Raw genomic sequence first — 22061 nt, forward strand, 5'->3', positions numbered from 1 at the left:
GCGCAGTTACCAGGGCAGATAGTATCCTGTTGAGAGTAGACCATGTTTTCCGACGAAACTTAAATCCAGGTGGCAGTGACGAACTAATGCCTGACAGACTTGACTTAGGCCTAGCATCTTGTCTTCCCAGCCATTCTTTAGCCATATTGAAGTTCATATTCTCCAATTCTACTGCAGTTGGTACTGATAGTTTTCCGAGACCGCAGGCGATTCAGATGGACGTCAATGATGGCGCCATATACCAGTAAGTGTGGATTACTCATTTTCTTGAAATCCATGAGGACAGCGTTTTTATGTCGAAGATCTGGAGGGGAGATAATGGCTGAGGATAGGTAGAATATATGTGGCTATAGACCTTATTGTGCAGGTGTTGAACTCCGTAACTGAACATACATTGTTTAAAATCTGCTATATATTAAGTTATGATGGTGTCATCACTGCCGTGAATATCACTTTGGAAATATGTGCAAAAAATGCAGCCTTATAAAGTGGTAATATGGACCTTAGAAAGTGTAGTGGGGCTACAATTGCTTATATTTTAAAAACATATTTTGCCACTGGGGTAATGAATGTGTTCACCGCACACCACTGGGTGTGTGGGCCAAAAATGACCTAAAATTGCTCCAAAAATGACCTATCTCTTGTAAACTGCAAAAAATTCAAACAAATGCCCAAACAAATTGCCCTTATTTAATCAGTCAATTCATGAAACACATGTATATATTGCAAGTTATAAATCTCATTCTGTATTGACGGTTATCACTGTACAAATAAAAGTATATATAAAATCCTCCTTATCAATACAAATCATAAATAATATTAATTGTATTGATAAGGAGGATTTTATAAATACATGTATATATATATATATATTCTAGCTATCTTTCAGCCTTCATACGGAAAAAAAAAGTGCCAAATCATCAAATGCCTTGCCCTGTTTATGATCATTATGTAAAATGTATTTTGAGAAAATAACAATTTGGTTGACATACAGTAGTTGTAGAATATTTCCCTGTAATAAAGTGACTGTTTATTATAAACTGTAACTGTTATTCAATATACTTACCTAAGACCATCTCCAAAACCCATCTCCCCAAATTCAGTAATCCTGAAGAAGCAAGTCTTGCAGGAATTTAAAATCAAATAATAATATTAGATTAAAAATTCCACCTGTTCAATACATAAGTGTTTTTTATTTAAATTTAAGATATAGTTCTTAAGATATTACATACAGGGACATGTTTCACCCATGTTGAGGGCATCATCAGCCTAAAAATCTCAAACCTAAAAGAAAGATAGATCAGGATCCTGATTGTTTTTATACTTAAGTAAGATGTACAATTTGTATAGATTTTTGCGAATATCTTGTTTTTAAAAATGTGGTAACAAGTGGTTAGTTAGAAGTTTAAAAATAATACGTAAAATTGCTGCGCTGAATTAAAATTTGGTAAAATATGGTGCAGGAATTTGTCGAAGAATCCACTTTACAATGCTGTACTTAGGATTCTCGGTTTACAATGTATTCTACAGCTATCATAATGATACAGAATATCTCTTTTCGATGACATTCTTCTGAAATAAAACTATGTACAGCATGTAAATTCCTTGCAGGGTGAATATTTCCATACTATACTGTGTGTATTCAAATTTTTGGAACATACAACGGACCTTCTACTTAAGTGATTTGTAGCGGTAAGTAAACCATAAATTGCTCATATGTGAACTGAATACTGTTTGATTAATCAATAAACTGTCTCATATTCAATACTTTCTTCAGTATTGGCAGATTGACAATATCTTAATGTTATTTGCTTTACGTCCCACTAACTACTTTTATGGTTTTCGGAGACGCCGAGGTGCCAGAATTTAGTCCCACAGTTCTTTTACATGCCAGTAAATCTACCGACACGTGGCTGACGTATTTGAGCACCTTCAAATATCACCGGACTGAGCCAGGATCGAACCTGCCAAGTTGGGGTCAGAAGGCTACTGCCTCAAACCTCTGAGCCACTCAGCTCGGAGACAATATCTTAACAACTGTTATGAATGTATTAGAGAGTCAAGACAACATGTTTTATTTTCAGTTATCATTTATTTATTTATTTATTTATTGTGGATGCACTGCTTAAGTTTAACCTACATTATTTTGCATAAGAAATCTTGATTTGAATATATACTGGAAATCATGTTTTATTTATGTTTTTTGCAGATGATATTTTGAAAATACTTTGTTAGGTTCATTTAGCTGCTACATTCTGACTGAAGACATAACATAATTAAGAATGTGTGCAAGTGCAATGCTTTTCATTAATAGCTATATAGCAACTTAATATTGGCTAACGGGAGAATGGTCTCCGTTTAACCACCTGTGATGACGTCACGCTCGTATGCTGTGGCCTTCTCTATCGGTGATCATGGGTTTGCTACACTATGAAGATTTTTAAATATGAACTGCCTGTGCACCTTTGCAATACTGTTAATGTCACTATGAACCAGTGGCGGCTCGTGACCAAATTTTCAGGGGTCCACAACAAGATTTGTGTTCTCGTCTCAAATATACCAAAGTAGAATGCAAATAAGTACAAAATCACTTACTTAAATCATTTCACTAAAAGTTCCTTGTACGGTTGCTTCTCTACTCATAGTATGGTAGAACCCTTATAACCGAGGATGTATTTTCCCGAGACTAATCTGCGAGTGTACAAGAAAACTAAAATTACGATTGCCGGGCTGAGTCGCTCAGGCGTTGGCTGAGGCTCTGGCTTTCTGATCCCGTGATTACGAACACCTGTTCAGAATTAACTACTAGTGCAATCTTCCAGCGATGTAATGCAATAGTAACTTTGGGAGCTGTGGCCAACAGTAACAGGGGAGGTAGCGGCCCCTTGTGGTCAACAGTAATACTATCTCTGGTTTGAGGGTGGTTGTAGACAGAAAGGCACATTCCTTACCGTGCTCCTCGCTTATGGATATATCTGCGCATAAATCATGACGTCATCTCCGTGCGCATGCTTATATTCTTAAGGCTCATAGCAAAATCTCCAGTGTGCTCCCTGGCATTGTCAGACAAACGAACAGCTCTCAGTGTAACGGAGCTTCAATTTAAGTCGAATGCTTGCGATCGATTGAGGAAATTAGGTCAAAAAAAGGAAACAATTTTGAATTGCCGGTATCCATGAATGCGTGAATATGCGTTACAACTGGGTGTTCACGTGCTCATGTGCTCCTGAGAGCCCACCGCCACTGCTATGAACCAATGTGGTTTCATAAACAGTCGCCTCATAATGGGAAGCCATCAAGAAAAACAGAAATAAGTCCACATGACATTCCTTGATCTTGAAAAGGCATTCAACAGACTGCCACATGATTTCATTTGGCATGTGCTCAGAAGTGTATGTTCGATGGATTCCTATATCGGAATGTCATCAGCTATGTCCAATGTGCTGCAGGAATCTCTGCACTATTTTATGTCCAAGCTGGCATGCACCAGGGATTAGTCTTTTCCTCCCTTTTGTTCAACCTACACCTGGACACTATCACTGCAGAGTGACTGACACCACATCCTTGGACTCCGATTTATGCCGACGATATAATAGTCTTGTGTGAATCTCGGCAAGAACTACAAGGGACAGTCCAACACTGGAAAAATCATGTGGTCAAATATAGACTGTGAATTAACATCAGGAAAACGGAGTACTCGCAGTGTGCACAGCAAATATCGATAGCATTGATCTTCCTAAGAGAAATCGGTTATTATTTGGAATCAATCACTGTTTCAGATTGCAGTACACTGCCAGATACAATGAACAGAGTAAACACAGCTTGAATGAAATGATGGCAAGTTATGGGAGTTCTTTCTGACCGGAAGATCCCGTTGTACAGAAGCACTGTATGGGAAGGAGAACTGAAAAAATACAAAATGACACAAACGACATCTGCATGTAATGGAAATGAAGAGCCTTCGATGGCCTCTGGAACTCGTTAATTGGACCTCACCAGAAACTAGGATGGTAGAGCAGCATTTGTAATGGCTCCAATTGCTGAAACATGCAGGACACCTGCTTCAGATGATATGGTGACCTACTGTATAGCAGTAGTACCTAAGTTGCACAGACGGCACTAGATTTGAATCCTAAGGATCGTTGACCACAGGGAAGGACGGCCAAGGAAGAGACGGCTTGACACACTACTGGAGGACATGTGCTTGGTGGGCATCACTCAAAATGACATCAAAGATCAAAATTGATAGAAAGCTAAGTGCATAAAAGCAAACCCTGCAATTACACAGGATAAAAGCTAGGGAGAAGAAGACTTTTTTGCTGTATAATTGCACTCATTTGTGAACATGTGCAAAAATAATTGGGCAGCCTGCAGGTTAACTATTATAATATAACCCCTAAAACCATGCAAAGTGGCTACATGGTAACTGTAAGCTTGCATTTGGGAGATGGTGGAACCTCACCATCAGCTGTCCTGAGAATAGTTTTCTGTGGTTTCCCATTTTCACTTCCAGGCAAGCGCCCAGACAGTTCCTATTCATACACCCCAGTCGATTCCTTCCACTTCCTTATCCAATTTTATTTATCATCATTCATTTCTTCTGCATTAGCTCTTTAACTGTGCACATGCATCATGAGAAGACACCTTGATTTTGGCTCAGTTAATCTTTGAACAGACTACAACGTATTTAAAGAGCCAGCATCGATCACATTTCAATGCGTTAACTTTAACCTTCGTTTTACCATTATCTCTCAAAAGCAGCTTTTAATATATTGCAGCGCCCCAACGTTTTACAAACCTCTATCAAAAGCAACTCTTTAAAAGCAAGATTCGTTATATAGAAGAGCCTTTTCTAACATCACGCATATCATTCATTAGAACTGAATGTATAATTTTGTATACACAGCTCAAACATTTGATATCTTAAGAAGACAATCTTGGCCTTGGAAAACTTGAACTTTGAACGGACTGCGACGTCTTTAGAGAGCCAAATTCAATCGCATTTCTATGCTTGAACTACGACCAGCATTTTACAAATATCTATAAAAAACAACTTTTTAACATAGAGCAGCAATTCAGCATTTTAGGAACCTCTATTAAAAGGATCTCTCTATACTTGACTTGACAGTCACACATAACTTTTCTCAGGGAAACAGGATATTGAATATCAGGACTAAAGCATATTAACTTATTTAGAAAGTTACAGGCTAAAATATCCACAGAACAGCACTTAACTAGGATATTATCACAACACAACACTACTAAGTGTTCATGGACTAGTATGTAAGCACAGCAGCATGCATTTTCACTCAAAAGGCCATGCAGATACATAATAATAGAAAAACAGCAATATTGCTTTTTAGTGCTACATTTTAACACTTACAAGTTGCTTAAACTACCGTACATACACAAATACTCGAGGCATTTCTATTTTTTTAAATTTTTTTTTTATTTTAAAGTAGGCACTGCAAAATGCAGGAGCATGTTATTCAGGATAACGTTGTTAGAACCCTCATCATTACAGAATCCTGTTATATTTCAGCATTGCACATAGTGTCAATTATCTACTTAGAAAAGATGTGTGATCACTAGACCTCAGATTTTAGGCAAAAACCTATTTTGTTCCTGAAGAGATAATTCAAAATGAAGAAATTAAGCTGTATTTACACATTTCATGTATTTATATGGTTAGAAACGGTGGTCCTATAGTGCCTAAATTTATGTTAGAGCCTATATTCCTATAATTTTACTTTTCATGCCTAAAATAATTAAAAATGCTTTTAATTTATTCCAAGATAATAAAATATTTGTGAATCATTTTCATCATCTTGAACAGTATATTCTCAAAATAGTTTATAAGTAAAATCTTGCAAGTGGGAAGCTGTAAACCACACTCCCCGAAATTCCTGAAGAACCTCCTGCAGTAAACACTCCCTTAGCCTATGTGTCATGAGGCAGGGCGAGTGTGTCCATTGACCTACCAGAAAAAAAAAACCTTCATTTCATTCTACGAGAACATTTCAGTGTTTCAGTTTGTTCAGTGGGTGAATTATGCCAAAAGCATCAGCTTCCAAGTCATCTTCAATTAAGGAGTGCTAACAGGAGTTTCACCACTTCACATCGAATAGTAAAATTATATTCTGAGATGTTTGCAGCAAAGAGGTGACCAAAATTTGTTATACATTTCCCCCTAACGAGTTATCAATAATTTAGCAAAATAGAAATGGTATTTTAATTGAAGCAGCCTAAAATATATTTTTAGAATCTATTTTTTCATATTTTGAAGCCTATTTTAGGCATTTAAAATAACATTTTTAGCCACTAAAAATCCAAGTTCTAGTGATCACGTGTGAAGTATGGACGCAAGTACAAGTTCTCGTTAAAGCTCCTGTACAGGTAAAGAAAAGCTTCACATTACTGAAGATGACAGAGAATATTGGAAAATGGGCAGCAGGAAGAAAGAATATTGGTAAAAGTTGTATTTACAACCAGTCAAAAATTAAAACTGAACATCAAGAAAGAAGTAGTGTGACCGTTCACGACGTCACCTATGGTATGTCATGATATCCAGGAGATGAGATATGCCATTTTCCGCGTCATTCTACGATAAAAACTGCCCAAGTTGGAATTTTTCTTCGCGCTCCGGGACTCGATTTGCAGTATCCAGAGTCGCGCGACCTAGCTCTAGTTGCTGGTAATTAGCAGCAACGCAGTGCAAGAGCGCTCGTACATGAAGTTTTCTCACTCCAACCGCGAGCGAGATGAAAAGAGACGCGTTATCATGTGACAGAGAATCTAGGTCACTAGCTGAGCCCAGAGAGTATATCCAGCATGAAAACTAACATTATACATTGTTTTCCTTGCTCATTCACCACTGCCAACTTATCGAATTCAGCTGTTTTTTTTCTGTTAATTTTCATAAATCGCAAGATACTCAATGGATAATTAGGTGCACACATTCATTTTAATCAGGGAATTTTACGCATAATTACGAGACCGAGAAGTGCTCTACATGACTGACAGAGCGGTAACTACGCTGTAAACAAGGGCACGTCTTAATGGTTAACAGATGTTGAGACCCAACCGTGCCAGCGAACACAAGGAATCCCCAGCGCTCGTCATCATTCACCAATAGAGACAAAAGGACGCTTTTGAGATTGCTTGAGAATCTACGAAGCTATTTCAAAAACATTCACTCAGTGAAAATGGGAATACAGGAGCTACATTTTGATACCCTGTTCGTCACTCTACGTTGCATATTACAGGACCGAACTCTGACAAGGAATTGCATTTCTCCCCCACTCTCAGCATCCGAGTCTCTCGCGTAGCTCGCCTATATATTCAAGAGCTGAGAGGCAGACACTACCCAGTTCATTTTCAGTGCAATGCCAGTTCGGTAGTAGTTCGTCGTGATTTGTGTGTGAGTCCTTTATGAAGAAATCATTTTTTGTGAACAGTGTAACGCAGTAATTTATTGAAGCCTGTGAATATCTGCGGAAATAACCACAATCTAAGTAAGCTTTCTGCGAGCACAGCGTGCCGCTAATTAATATAGTAGAAACAGTACGAAACCGTAATGACCGCTGTCCGTGTGTCAAAGAGGTCGTGCGTCGAGTCTCATATATGCCTAAACTAATACGGCTCAATTAACCTCAATAGCCAGGTATCTCAGTGCGTGGAGTGTGTGTGTGTGCTCGATATAAATGAGAGATATAAAGAAAGTGAGTGAACGGCTCAGTGTCGGCATAATTAAGGGCAGTGTCACGTATATAAATCCATAATGCAGTTGAGAGCCTGACTTACGCATGACTAGGTGAAATAGAATATGCATGAAGTGCGGTCGTGTGAGACGAGAAATTTTAACCCTGTAGTGGCCTAACCAGTGACATTCTTTATTCAGGGCCTAGAATAGCTGTATGCTGTTTATAAAAGAATAGGTATATGAGAAGGGAACAGTGTCGGGCGGCAGAGACATTACCGGCATTGGGTTGAAATGCTCGTGCTATTGAGCAGATCCAACCATATATTCAAATTGTGATGTGTAATAAACTAATGCATTCACATGAGATAACTTCCCCTCATTTACATGTCTATGAGAACGTCCACATCCAGCTGAATGCCAGAGTTTTGCCTGTGTACCGGAGAGAACGAGACATCTAGCTGTTTGCCGGAATGTCGCCTCGTAGCAGAGAACGTCTGGAGCGTCGCTGTCATGTTCGTGACCAGCCAGGAAGTCATCACAGGTCTTCGCATCGCTGATGACGTGATGGAAGCCGAGTAAACCATGGTTGCCTCCCTGTAAAGCTGTGTTCACGGTATCCAGAAAGGCTAAGTACACTTCCAAAATATTAAGTACCTTTGAAAGTCGTTTTTCTATTGTAAATTTAAAAGTAAAGTCGCATGCAGATATAATGCACATCGCCAATATCCTATTTCAGAGGGATAATAATAATCTCATTTCTTTCTGGTTTTTTATTAAATACAGTCGTCATGGTTTGGGAATAACCATATTTTACTTCCATTTTTTTTGTATATAACGGTTAATAATGCATGACGTAATTATAAGGACCTTAGATTAATTAAGTGTGAAGCGCTGTCAAGTAGAGAGGGCTTAAATATTCTGTAAAAATGACTCCTGGCCGTGCGCGTAGAGGCGCGCGGCTGTGAGCTTGCATCCGGGAGATAGTAGGTTCGAATCCCACTATCGGCAGCCCTGAAGATGGTTTTCCGTGGTTTCCCATTTTCACACCAGGCAAATGCTGGGGCTGTACCTTAATTAAGGCCACGGCCGCTTCCTTCCAACTCCTAGGCCTTTCCTATCACATCGTCGCCATAGGACCTATCTGTGTCGGTGCGACGTAAAGCCCTTAGCAAAAAAAATGATTCCAGTTATCATCTTTCCATAGCATATACAAGTCATCAAGATTTTTCAGTAATTCACTTTTTTTGGTGCGCTTCACCTGGTAGAGGTCCCTCCTAATTAGTAACTAAGGCACCTGGAACAAGGCATCGAGACAGTGGGTATATTACATCGTTAATTATTTAGTTCGCGAGTGCGTGAGGTAATTTGAATCCTTGTGGCAGGAGATCATCATTAAATCTGCATCGTAGTCGATGTACCGAGAGGAGAAACGAGATGGTTGAACAGGCTGTAGCCATAATATATAGTGTGAAATGAAAATATGAAGTTCCCTTGGAATCTGTTATTAAAATACGCGATATGGATATCGCGATATGAATGTGTCGATTACGGCTGAATATAAAACCGGGATTTGTTGTGATGCCATTGTGGCCAGTATTGAAAGAAGTGAATAGATTATTTGCCGTGAAATAACTGCCTGGGAAGTGCTGGCAGGCCACCCCTTGGAAGTGTGTCACGGGCAGTGAACAGCTGAGATTTATGACTCCCTTTAAAGGGAGTAAAAGTGTCTCCTTCAGTGAAAGGAAACAATTAAAGTGGCGAGTTTCTTTCCTTTGGACACAATGATTACGTGCATCTATTTAAATATTGCCAACGTCGCACAGATTCCAACATGCATTATAAGAAGGGTCCCTCCAATTTCTTTTCTTAATTATTTACAGCGTGCAGGGAATTCCAGGTTAGATACACCCTGTCTCAGAAGATCCTGGGTTCGTCCAGGAGACAGTTTAAGTTTATGTTCACTGTTATCAACAGCGGGTGGCTTGTACCGTCTGTGATTCGAGTGAGTGTGTGAAATGTATATATTCTTGTCCATTTATTGCTGGTAGTGCTATGATACTTTGTTTATGATGTCTGGTATTCCCAAAAACGTGAAATTCCCAGCCTTATATTAGGACAAAAACAGTCACAGGCAATCTCAAAGCCTCCCATGGCTTTATGTATGTAAGGTGCAACATTTGTTCTGGGTCTCAATAACATAATCGAATACGATAATATTAAAATACTACTGTAAATTTGTTTTACTTAAGAAGAAGCAGTTTCAATACCTGCCTGAAAGCCCAGTGACCATACAGTGCCCTGAGGGAAATGCCGAAAACCTGTTCGGCGATACACTCGAAAAAAAGTAAAGAAAAATAAACATCTAACCCTGGACATAATTTTGATGTTTTGCAAGTACAAACATTTGACAAAATTCGTTTCGTGGTAAAGTAGAGCTGTCGAAGAAATGCGCTCTGTCTCCTTCCAATTGTTGTGGGCACACTCTGCTTTACGATTTCCACAGATTCTCTAAACAATACCACCGGAATGCGATGCTAAGATGGTCCCTTATGCAAGTTCGCCGCCGATCACTTTTCCAGTACAGTACTTCCCCAAATTACCGGTACCGCAATAACGAGACGTTAACACCAAGAGCCGTAAGTATGCCGTAGTCATCCTTTTGTGAGATACAGTTTCTTGAAAAACGCGTGATTGAGGATTTAGCGTTAATGGGACTGAAATTTCTGGATGGTTGATCCGGGAAATCGTTTCTTCGAGGAACGGGTAATACAGGATTTTTACAACGTGATTTAATTAGGATGCTCACGGGACCACGTCATTTGAACGAATAATATGGGAAAATGTAGTTTCCGGGAACATATAATCGAAGTTCTACTGTATATCATCCAAGCATGTCGCAGCACAGTAAAGCCAATATTAAGTTTGAAATAAAACGGCACACACAAGGCCACTTACAGATTGTGTCTGTGGGCATGGGTGGCTAGGTACCAGCGCCCATCATAGTCTATGTATGACCAGCTGTGTCATGTGGTCATACGTGAAAACTGCAGTTTTCCGTTGCAGGTCCATCAGCATCATGCGGAACTACAAAAAGCTGTGGGTGATAGGGCATTGCCACGTTAAACTGTTTCTCAATGGATGGCAGACTTCCAACGTGGACTGTAGCAACCGAGGACAAGGGAGCAGTAGACGTCCCATATTTGCCCGTACAGACGTGTCTGTTTAAGACTGACATGGGACTGTGCAGGAATTGTCCACATATACAGGTATGACTGGGTTGATAGTGTTCCCCATTTTATGACAGAACTAGCAGATGTCCAAGAAGTGTTCAAAGTGCGTGCCACTTCAGTTAACACAACAACTTCAATGTGAAGGGAACAACATACTCAATCACACATTATTACAATATATGAAACCTGAGTGCAACCTTACAAACCAGAACTGAAGCATCTATCAGCCGAATGGTATCATCCAGCATCATCATGATGACACAAGAATCCATCGCCCACCCAAGGTGGTATTGAGCATCAATCAGTTGCAAGGGCCACCACTGCCAATGCCCTGAACTACCATAGGTTTCTGCAGGGACATCTGTGTTGTAAACTTTGGCAGAAACATCCAGCACTGCTGGACAACACCGTACATCTCCAACAGCCCATAAGACAGCTCCCATCAGGAACCTTGTACAGCTGAAGGGGTGGGAAGTCGTGGAACACCTTCCACGCAACTCTGATCTGATTCCAAATGAAAAGACACGCTGCCTGGGATGTGTTTTGCAATTAAAACAGCATATCAGCAACAGGTGGTACAAACTGACACAACCAACACCGCTGATGGTATTCAACGATTCCCCATTATTGCAAACAATTTGTTGGATGCCTTGAAGGCCTCTTTTGGAGGATGTCAGCTGCGTGTAATGCATGTTTGTATTCAGTTTGTACATAACAAAACACTCGAACACTGCATTCTCTGTGCGTATCTTTCTACTATCCCCCGGCCATTAGCTTCTGAACCCCAACCCCATTTGATGATAGCTGGCTTTGCCCTTCCAAAGTACAATGTGAATTTCCCGTGCTTCAGTAAAACACAAGCGTCATAAGTTATGAGACAACCCCTATATAAGAGTGAATCCCAGCACAAAGGTTATAAATCACTATTATATACTGTACCTGGTAGTCTTAAGAAAATCTCACTGCATTTCAAAAACAATAAATTATATACATTACATGGTATTCCCCATTGTGAAAAGAGAATTCTGAGTAGTCTTTGCTTCTGTTTTCTTCTTCTTCTTTTTCAAGTCCTCAGTCTAGCTTGCAAGTAACAGCAACAGCAGCAAGAATAATTAATATTAATAATAATAATAACAACAACAACAATAACAAAACAAAACAAAAAATTGGTTCACTTCAATCGCAACAAATGTCATCTCTTCTTCTCCACATTCACACACGCATAACTTGTCCTAGCCTCACCATTCTGCATCATCACTCGCCTTCTGGAAAACATAGTCCTTGCTGTTTAGGTTCCTTACACCATCATTCAGGTAAAACTTCCACTTCTTTCTGGTCCTCTTGATCTGAAAACAGGAAACCACATGTATTTACAATCTAAGTTCTGCTGCAGGAAACAAAGAACTGTACAAAACTCAAACCCCATCCAAGCCTCTCTGGAGTATTCATATGGAGCAATACAATACGATGCTGTTGTTGGCGTTTTTTCTGTCGGATGGAGACATAAGCCCTTGAGCAAACCCTTTATTATTTGACAGGAGTAGGCTATGTACTGACACCAGGTTTCACCTTCTCTCTACCTAATTACCATATTTTTACAACTTGCTTTATTTGCAATAACAAAGTTTTATTATAATCCACCTGTTCAATACATTATAATGTTGTCACATTTACAATATCTTCATTTATTAAAAAGTTATTTGTGGGACATGTTTTGCTCCCTTACAGAGCATCATCAGCCAAATCATAATCTCGAAGAATGGTTATGTTCGTAAATAATGACTTATTTTTTCACAAACTTAAACTTACTCTACTAGAATATCATAAAATATATAATCTTTGGTGACATGCCTTAATAACTTGAGCTTAGTTAGAAGAGATACATTAAAATTATGGTAGAATGAGTTGTTCTAAAATACTTAAAAGAAGTAGCATGTCTAACATCTTCGAATACCAATATCATAGCTGCCAACTTTTAGAAATCAAAAATAGGAAGATTTTTTTATTCTTGGATTTCATCACCCATATTGCATCACGGTCTAAGTGAAAAAAGGACAGAATAGAAAGCATACATATCTACAGTTACAATGTGAATTGACCATTAAATTTAAAATCTTAAACTAAAAACACATTTAAATGGTTACAAGAAAATATACCTAATCACTCTCACGAATAATAATACAGTCGAACCTCGATATCTCTAACCTCCATAACTAGAATTTTCATTATCTCAAACTAAGATTTTCCTGCCGTTTGTCCTATTCTTCACATGTATTTATTTCTCTATTCTCGAAATTCGGTTATACGAATTTCTCGATTTCTCGAAGCAAACATTTCCTCCCTTGAAGCAAAAATTACTCTGTAACTCGAACTGTGTGCAACATTAACTGTACAATACGGCATTCGCGGTTTGTGAGGAACAGTTAACAAGTAAAGAAAGGGTTCCAGTGAAGCCGGAAGCTAATATGACGGCAATCAAAAACGCGAACTTCTAGTGATCGGCAAATCCTTGCCATGTCTCGGGTGTCAATTAATTACCGGTCACGTACGAAAGCAAGCCCAGAAGTCGCGGATGACAAGCTCCATTTACGAAACTCGGCTGCGTGTATTAACAAGAAGTTTCAACATGAAGGGAGGAAAGGTAAACCGCAACAAACAGATGAGACTAACGGATTTTTTTCCAAATATGTTAACGGAACTATGTTTCTTGTTTCACTACGGTTTCTACTTTATGTACTGTGTCCTGTCTTCTAAAAAGTTACTATAATAAGTGTTATAATTAAAGTGATGCCGTAAAATAGAGTTGCTTTGTATATTTTTAAGTACCGTTAAACATAATACATTCAGTAAAAGCCCGTACATACATGATTCAATTATGTGCTATACATGCTCAAAAACGGTAAGTTATTCTCTATATCTCGAAATTTCGAAAACTTGAAATAAAATTTATCTCCCGAGGCGACTCGCATAATAGTTTCCTTTATTAGACTGTAAAATAACGGAAATTTAATTTTATAGGTACCGTATCCCTGAAGTCTTGGAGGTAACGTTTGTTACGGTATGTTTTTTGGCGATAACGTGAAGAGAAAATACCATAAACTGTCACCAACACAACTCCCTGAAATACATTCAACTCATTAAAATAATGAAGTAAGAATAAAAAAATCCACTGAAATACGCTAAATTACCACATACAAAACAGATCGCTATGTCTCATACATTATTAACATACGACTTTGACACGGCAAAAAAGCACGGAACCGCTAGAAAAAACACGCGGCATACAATTCCAACGAAATTACGCACAGAAACGATGTTAATAGTGCGCGAACCACACAATATGAAACTCATTCTTTCGTCCCGATAAAATGAGTCGATAGCGCTCGCTAGCATCTCTTGCTTGTAGGACGATTGCCGTCCCGAATCCCCAGCCGTAAAGCACACATGCTGCTGTAGCGAGCAGGAAACACGAACACGAAGGCGACGGACGATACACTCGCGAAATAAAGCATCAAATAAAAACGCTTGAAAATGAAGTTGGGTAAATTACACAAGCACATAAGAATTTATCCTTTATCCTAGGGTACGAGTATTGACGGTACTGGAGGTTATATTGGTAAAAAATAGGAAGAATTAAAAATAAATCGGAAAATCGGAAGACGAGTTAAAAAACAGAAAGTTTCCGGGTAAATCAGAAGGGTTGGCAGGTATGCAATATAAATGGTCCATTATTGGACATTATAAATTTTCCAGCTAACTCATTCCTGGTTGCCAGCATTTCGCCCTCATGTGCTAGGGTGGGTTCATCAGTTGGTACCTAGCACACCTACCAATACGCTGGCTAGTGCATACCGTGGAGGCCACTGCGTAGGCTAACTGGAGCCACCGGCAGTGCCAATGCACTGAGAGACTTTGTCTCATCACCACAGGCGAATAAACCGTGCCATCGGAAAATCTGAGCATCCTTAATGTTTGAGGGGGGATCATTTAAAATTAAAAAATAGCCTTAATTTGTTTTATTTTACGTGAAACCTTCATAAGTCATCACCAATTTTGGTGATGAGACAAAGTCTCTCAGTGCATTGGCACTGCCGGTGGCTCCAGTTAGCCTACGCAGTGGCCTCCACGGTATGCACTAGCCAGCGTATTGGTAGGTGTGCTAGGTACCAACTGATGAGCCCACCCTAGCACATGAGGGCGAAACGCTGGCAACCAAGAATGAGTTAGCTGGAAAATTTATAATGTCCAATAATGGACCATTTATATTGGTATTATAAATTTACTCATTCAGGACAAATATTTCAGATTCCCTATGGGAATCAACATCTATATCATAACATCTTCGAAAGCGGTAAAATTCAATCTTAAACACTAAATTTGAAAATTTCTTAGCAATGAGATCTGGTAAAAAAGTTTTATATCCTTTAAGGATAAGAGTCTATAAAGGTTCAAATATCTTGTCAATTTGATAACTGAACATGTGACAGGAGCAGCCAAGTCTGAATCTCGAAGAACGGTTTTGTTTATAAATAATGATTCAAGAACTATTAAAAAGTTAAAGATGAGACACATGAAATTCTAGGTGTAAGGCTCATTTCAAAGATAATAGGCAACTTGATATATTTGGAGTGTACAGACCGGGAAAGGGTAGCACTGACGCGGATTTGATAGGATAGTCGGCTATGTGGGAAACGACATGGAAAGAAATGTGATTGTAGCAGGAGATCTGAATTTGCCAGATGTCAATTGGGAAGGAAATGCAAAAGACGGGAAGCATGACCAACAAATGGCAAATAACTTAATATGGGAAGGACAGCTGATTCAGAAAGTGATGGAACCAACCAGAGGGAAAAATATCCTGGATGTGGTGCTGATAAAACCAGATGAGCTCTATAGGGAAACTGAAGTAATAGACGGTATTAGTGATCATGAAGCTGTTTTTGTTGTAGTCAAAAATAAATGTGATAGAAACGAAGGTCTTAAAAGTAGGACTATTAGGCAGTACCATATGGCTGATAAATCAGGCATGAGGCAGTTTCTAAAAAGTAACTATGATCGTCAGTGGAAAACGGTAAATAAAAATTTAAACAGACTCTGGGATGGGCTTAAAGAAATTTTTGAGGAATGCAAAAACAGGTTTGTACCTTTCGTAAGGAATGGTAAAGACCCACCTTATTATAATAGAGAAATAAAGAGACTAAGAAGGAGGTGCAGACTGGAAAGAAATAGAGTTAGAAATGGCTGTGGAAGTTAAGGAGAAATTGAAGGAACTTACTAGAAAATTGAATCTAGCAAAGAAGGCAGCTAAGGATAACATGATGGCAAGCATAATTGGCAGTCATACAAATTTTAGTGAAAAATGGAAGGGTATGTATAGATATTTTAAGGCAGAAGCAGGTTCCAAAAAGGACATTCCAGGAATAATTAATGAACAAGGGGAATTTGTATGTGAGGATCTTCAAAAGGCAGAAGTATTCAGTCAGCAGTATGTAAAGATTGTTGGTTACAAGGAAAATGTTGAGATAGAGGAGGAGACTAAGGCCAAAGAAGTAATATCTATATATATAAAATAACTTGTCCTGACTGACTGACTGACTGATTCATCATCGCCAAGCCAAAACTACTGTACATAAAGAAATGAAATTTTGTGGATACATTCATATTAAGATGTAGGTGCTCGCTGAGAGAGGATTTTTGGATATTCCGTCGCTAAGGCGGTGAAAAGGGGGTTGAAATTTTAAAATGTGTGTATCTATATCTCAAAACTTTAAAAGTTTACACATGTAAAAATTGGTATTTAAGATCTTCTTTAAAAATAAGGAAACACGTATTTTTTTGTTTTCAGAAAATTCCAATAGGAGGGGTGAAAAACGGTGAAAAAGGGGTTGAATGCCTTTAATCAGGATACCGGTACTTATATCTCAGAAACTGAAGATATTACAGACCTAAAAATTGGTACACTTGATCCCTTTTAAAAATAAAGAAACACATATTTCTTTGTTTTTGGAAAATCCAATTAATGGGAGGGGGAAAAGGGGGGGGTGAATTATTAAAATGAGTGTATCAATATCTCAAAACTTTGAAAGTTTACACATGTAAAAATTGGTATTTAGAATTTTAATTATAATTAAAGAAACACGTATTTTTTGTTTTCGGAAAATCCCAATAGGAGGGGTAAAAAGGGGTGAAAAATGGGTTGAATGCCTTTAATGACGATACTTATATCTCAGAAACTGAAAATATTACAGACCTGAAAATTGGTGTTTGGGATCTCCTTTAAAAATAAAGGAACACGTATTCCTTTGTTTTTGGAAAATCCAATTAATGGGGGGTGTGAAAAGGGGGTGAATTTTGAAAATGAGTGTATCTATATCTCAAAACTTTTAAAGTTTTTAGATGTAAAACTTAGTATTTAGAATCTCCTTTAAAAATAAAGAAACACGCAATTTTTTGTTTTTGGAAAATCCCAATAGGAAGGGTGGAAAAGGGTGAAAATGTGTTGAATGCCTTTAATGAGGCTACTTATATTTCAGAACCTGAAGATATTACAGACCTAAAAATTGGTATTTGGGATCTACTTTAAAAATAAAGAAACAGGTATTTTTTCGTTTTTGGAAAATCCAAATAATGGGGGGTGAAAAGAGGAGTGAATTTTTAAAATGAGTGTGTCTACATCTTAAAACTTTAAAAGTTTACAGATGTAAAAATTGGTATTTAAAATCTCCTTTAAAAATAAATAAACATGTTTTTTTTTTTTTTTTTTTTTTTTGGAAAATCTTAATAGGAGGGGTGAAAAGGAGTTGAATGCCTTTAATGAGGATACTTATATCTCAGAAAATGAAGATATTACAGACCTGAAAAAAGGTATGTGGGATCTCCTTTAAAAATAAAGAAACGTGTACTTTTTGTTTTTCGAAAATCCAAATAGTGAAGGGTTGAAAGGGGGGTGAATTTTTAAAATGAGTGTATCTATATCTCAAAACTTTCAAAGTTTACAGATGTAAAAATTGGTACTTAGAATCTACTTTCAAAATAAAGAAACACGTATTTTTTGTTTTCGGAAAATCCCAATAGGGGGGTTGAAAAGGGGTGAAAAATAGTTTAATGCATTTAATAAGGATCCTTATTTCTCAGAAACTGAAGATGTTACAGACCTGAAAATCAGTATTTGGGATCTCCTTTATAAATAAAGAAACATGTATTTTTTGTTTATAGAAAATCCAAATAGTGGGGGGGGGGGGGTGAAAGGGGGGTGTACTTTAAAAATGAGTGTAACTATATCTCAAAACTTCAAAAGTTTGCAGATGTAAAAATTGATATTTAGAATTTCCTTTAAAAATAAAAGAACATGTATTTTTTTGTTTTCGGAAAATCCCAATAGGAGGGGTGAAAAGTGTAAATAAGGTGTTGAATGTCTTTAATGAGGATACTTATATCTCAGAAACTGAAGATATTACAGACCGGACAGTTAGTATATGGAATCTCCTTTAAGAATACAGAAACATTTATTTTTTTGTTTTTGGAAAATCTAATTAATGGGGGTTAAACAGGAGTGACAAACTGGGGTGAATTCTTAGAAAGACTACATCTACAGTATATCTCAGAAACGTAAAATGTTGCAGACGTAAAAATTGGTGTTTGGAATCTCCTGTTAAAGTAAAGAAACAGGTATTCTCGAAAAATCCAATGAAGGTTGGGGAGGGGGGTGAAAAATTGAAAAATTTATTGAATTAATTGTATGAGGATACTTACATCTAATAAAAACTAAAGTTGTTACAGACGTGAAAATTGGTAGGCCTATTTAGATCTTCTTTAAAAATAAAACGACGAGTTTTTTTTGGGGTGGGGGGGGCGGAGAAACATTTTTGGGGGCGAGTGTGAAAAGGAGTTGAATTTGTTTCATCATGAGGACACATATCTAAAAACTGAAGATAATCGGTATTTAGAAGATCCTTTACTATTAAAGAAACAAGTATTTTTGCCGGAAAATTCACTTAAGGGGGGGCGGGGAGTGTGAAAGTAAGTGAAAAAGTGAATTTTTTTAATGGGAATACTTATATCTCAAAACTGAAGGTAACACACGTGAACATTGGTATTTGGAATCTCCTTTAAACATAAAGGAACACGTTTTCTTTTTTCGGTGGGAGGTAAATCAACTTAAGCGCGGTGGGGTGAAAACGGAGGTGAGACCAATTGATTTTACTGTTCCTAATGTACTTATAAGGAGCCTCCATGGCTCAGGCGGCAGCGCGCTGGCTTCTCACCGCTGGGTTTTGTGGTACATGGTACTCCATGTGAGATTTGTGCTGGAAAAAGTGGAGGCGGGACAGGTTTTTCTCCGGGTACTCCGGTTTTCCCCGTCATCATTCATTCCAGCAACACTCTCCAATATCATTTCATTTCATTTGTCATTCATTTAATCATTGCCCCAGTGGAGTGCGACATGCTTCGGCAGGGCTTATCCATTCCATTCCTGACCCGGTTGAATGACTGGAAACAGGCTGTGGATTTTCAATGTACTTATTCTGATCATAAACCGATCATTTTTAATCTCTCCTGGGTTCGTTTTCAAGAGCCATCTTTTCCTTTGCAGAACCTTCTTAGATTACAGTAGATTCTTCTGGCATATAAACAAAAATTTAAACATATTTGAAATAAACGACAGATATATGATTGACCGTGCAATTGTTCACCTCTGTAATAAGGTCAATAATGCACGGAAGTATGTCATTCGTATCGCCAGAAGTCTTGCGCACTTGCCTACGGGCGACAATGGTGCTGGTCATATTGTCATCAATGACAACGGCAGCAGATGTAATTTACCGCCAAGTAGAGGTTCAGTACCGCCAAGGCACCCAAGACGACACCACGCCGGATCTCCTCAAGGATTTGATCCACATTAAAAATGCTTATAGGAAAAGATGGCAAAGATTTACGGGCCCAACTGACCGGGTGGAATACCTGGACCTATCCTGGGAAGTACGAAATCGATTGCTGGATAAAAGATTGAAAAATGGGAGGAACGTTGCCGTAATCTCTCAGAAAACAAGTCAGATCGCGAATTTTGGCGGAATCTCTCAGAAAACGAGTCAGATTGCGAATATCGGTGGGTTATATATAAAACGATAAGCATTCAATTATAAATGTCAGTATAATACCGTAGCAAAGTGCGGGTATCTTGCTAGTTATTTACATATGATAACAATGACATTTACAATAAGATACAAAGTTGAAAACTAAAAAAGCGGCTGGAATTGATCAGATTTCTGGGGGATATACTAAAGACAATGGGTTAGGATATAGTACCATATCTGAGGTACTTATTTGATTATTGTTTGGTCGGAGGAGCTATACCAGATGAATGGAGAGTTGCTATTGTAGCCCCTGTGTATAAAGGAAAGGGTGATAGACATAAAGCTGAAAATTACAGGCCAGTAAGTTTGACATGTGTTGTATGTAAGCTTTGGGAAGGCATTCTTTCTGATTATATTAGACATGTTTGTGAAATTAATAACTGCTTCGATAGAAGGCAATTTGGTTTTAGGAAAGGTCATTCCACTGAAGCTCAACTTGTAGGATTCCAGCAAGATATAGCAGATATCATGGATTCTGGAGGTCAAATGGACTGTATCGCAATTTACCTGTCTAAAGCATTTGATAGGGTGGATCATGGGAGACTACTGGCAAAAATGAGTGCAATTGGACTAGACAAAAGAGTGACTGAATGGGTTGCTATATTTCTAGAAAATAGATCTCAGAGAATTAGAGTAGGTGAAGCTTTATCTGACGCTGTAATAATTAAGAGTGGAATTCCTCAAGGCAGTATTATCGGACCTTTATGTTTTCTTATATATATAAATGATATGAGTAAAGGAGTGGAATTGGAGGTAAGGCTTTTTGCGGATGATGTTATTCTGTATAGAGTAATAAATAATTTACAAGATTCTGAGCAACTGCAACGTGACCTCGATAATGTTGTGAGATGGATAGAAGCCAATGGTATGTTGATAAACGGGGTTAAAAGTCAGGTTGTGAGTTTCACAAATAGAAAAAGTCCTCTCAGTTTTAATTACTGCGTTGATGGGGTGAAAGTTCCTGTTGGGGATCGTTGTAAGTATCTAGGTGTTAATATAAGGAAAGACCTTCATTGGGGTAATCACATAAATGGGATTGTAAATAAAGGGTACAGATTACTGCACATGGTATTGAGGGTGTTTAGGGGTTGTAGTAAGGATGTAAAGGAGAGGGCATATAAGTCCCTGGTAAGACCCCAACTAGAGCATGGTGTCAGTGTATGGGACCCTTAGCAGGATTACCTGATTCAAGAATCGGAAAAAATCCAAAGAAAAGCAGCTCGTTTTGTTCTGGGTGATTTCCGACAAAAGAGTAGCGTTACAAAAATGTTGCAAAGTTTGGGTTGGGAAGAATTGAGAGAAAGAAGAAGAGCTGCTCGACTAAGGGCCGGTTCTACCATCTGCTGGTAAAGTGGCTGGCAGCTGCCCGGGAGGTAAACTACCTGGGGGTGTAAAGCAGCTGGTACTTTGCGTTGTGTGCAACCACCTCCGCGCAAGCGCTGGGTAGCTACCAGGAGCTAGACACCGATATACGGAGTTGGCTAGACTGATTTTCAGCGACTTCTCGCTTTCGAGTGTGCTGCTATCTATCGTCAGGTGTATGAAGCTCATTTCGATTGTCTTATTTTCCTGTGCTTGCATCTGTTGATTATCTTCAAAAAGCCTAATAAGGGGAGTCTTAAGAGTTATGGACAACGATTTATGTCAAGCTTTCGTGATTTTAATCTATGAGCTTCAAAATCAATACCTAATTGGGATTAAAATCTCGAGATTACATTTTCTTATGCCAGTTATAACCTGTCATGTAAGGCAGCGTTTTTGGAAAGTATTCTCGTAGTAGATTGGTCAAGTCGCTCGCTCCGTAATACAAGGTAGGCAGGTTTTCATTGTATTTCTAATTTACATTTAAAAAATATTTTCGTTCCCTGCCGTTGTTCTTAACTCTTTTTCACGTGCTTCCATATACATATAAACACCCAACATCTTCCTTACAGACTTATTGCCTTTGAGCATTCTATCTGCAAGCTTCTGTGAATTGATTAAGTATCTCCACAC

At 38.3% G+C, this 22061-nt stretch overlaps 1 protein-coding gene across 1 annotated transcript in view; it reads right to left on the reverse strand.

Moving 5' to 3' along the window:
• Positions 1–11875: 11875 nt before the first annotated feature.
• Positions 11876–22061, reverse strand: part of LOC136884799 (E3 ubiquitin-protein ligase TRAIP) — a 164142-nt gene continuing 153956 nt past the window's right edge. Inside the window, exon 9 of the mRNA XM_068229982.1 lies at positions 11876–12278. Within this exon, the coding sequence (XP_068086083.1) occupies positions 12242–12278 (37 nt within the window). The 3' untranslated portion in view covers positions 11876–12241. The remainder of the gene's footprint in view (positions 12279–22061) is intronic.

This window comes from Anabrus simplex, chromosome 13 (assembly GCF_040414725.1).
Source record: "Anabrus simplex isolate iqAnaSimp1 chromosome 13, ASM4041472v1, whole genome shotgun sequence".
Lineage (NCBI taxonomy): Eukaryota > Metazoa > Arthropoda > Insecta > Orthoptera > Tettigoniidae > Anabrus > Anabrus simplex.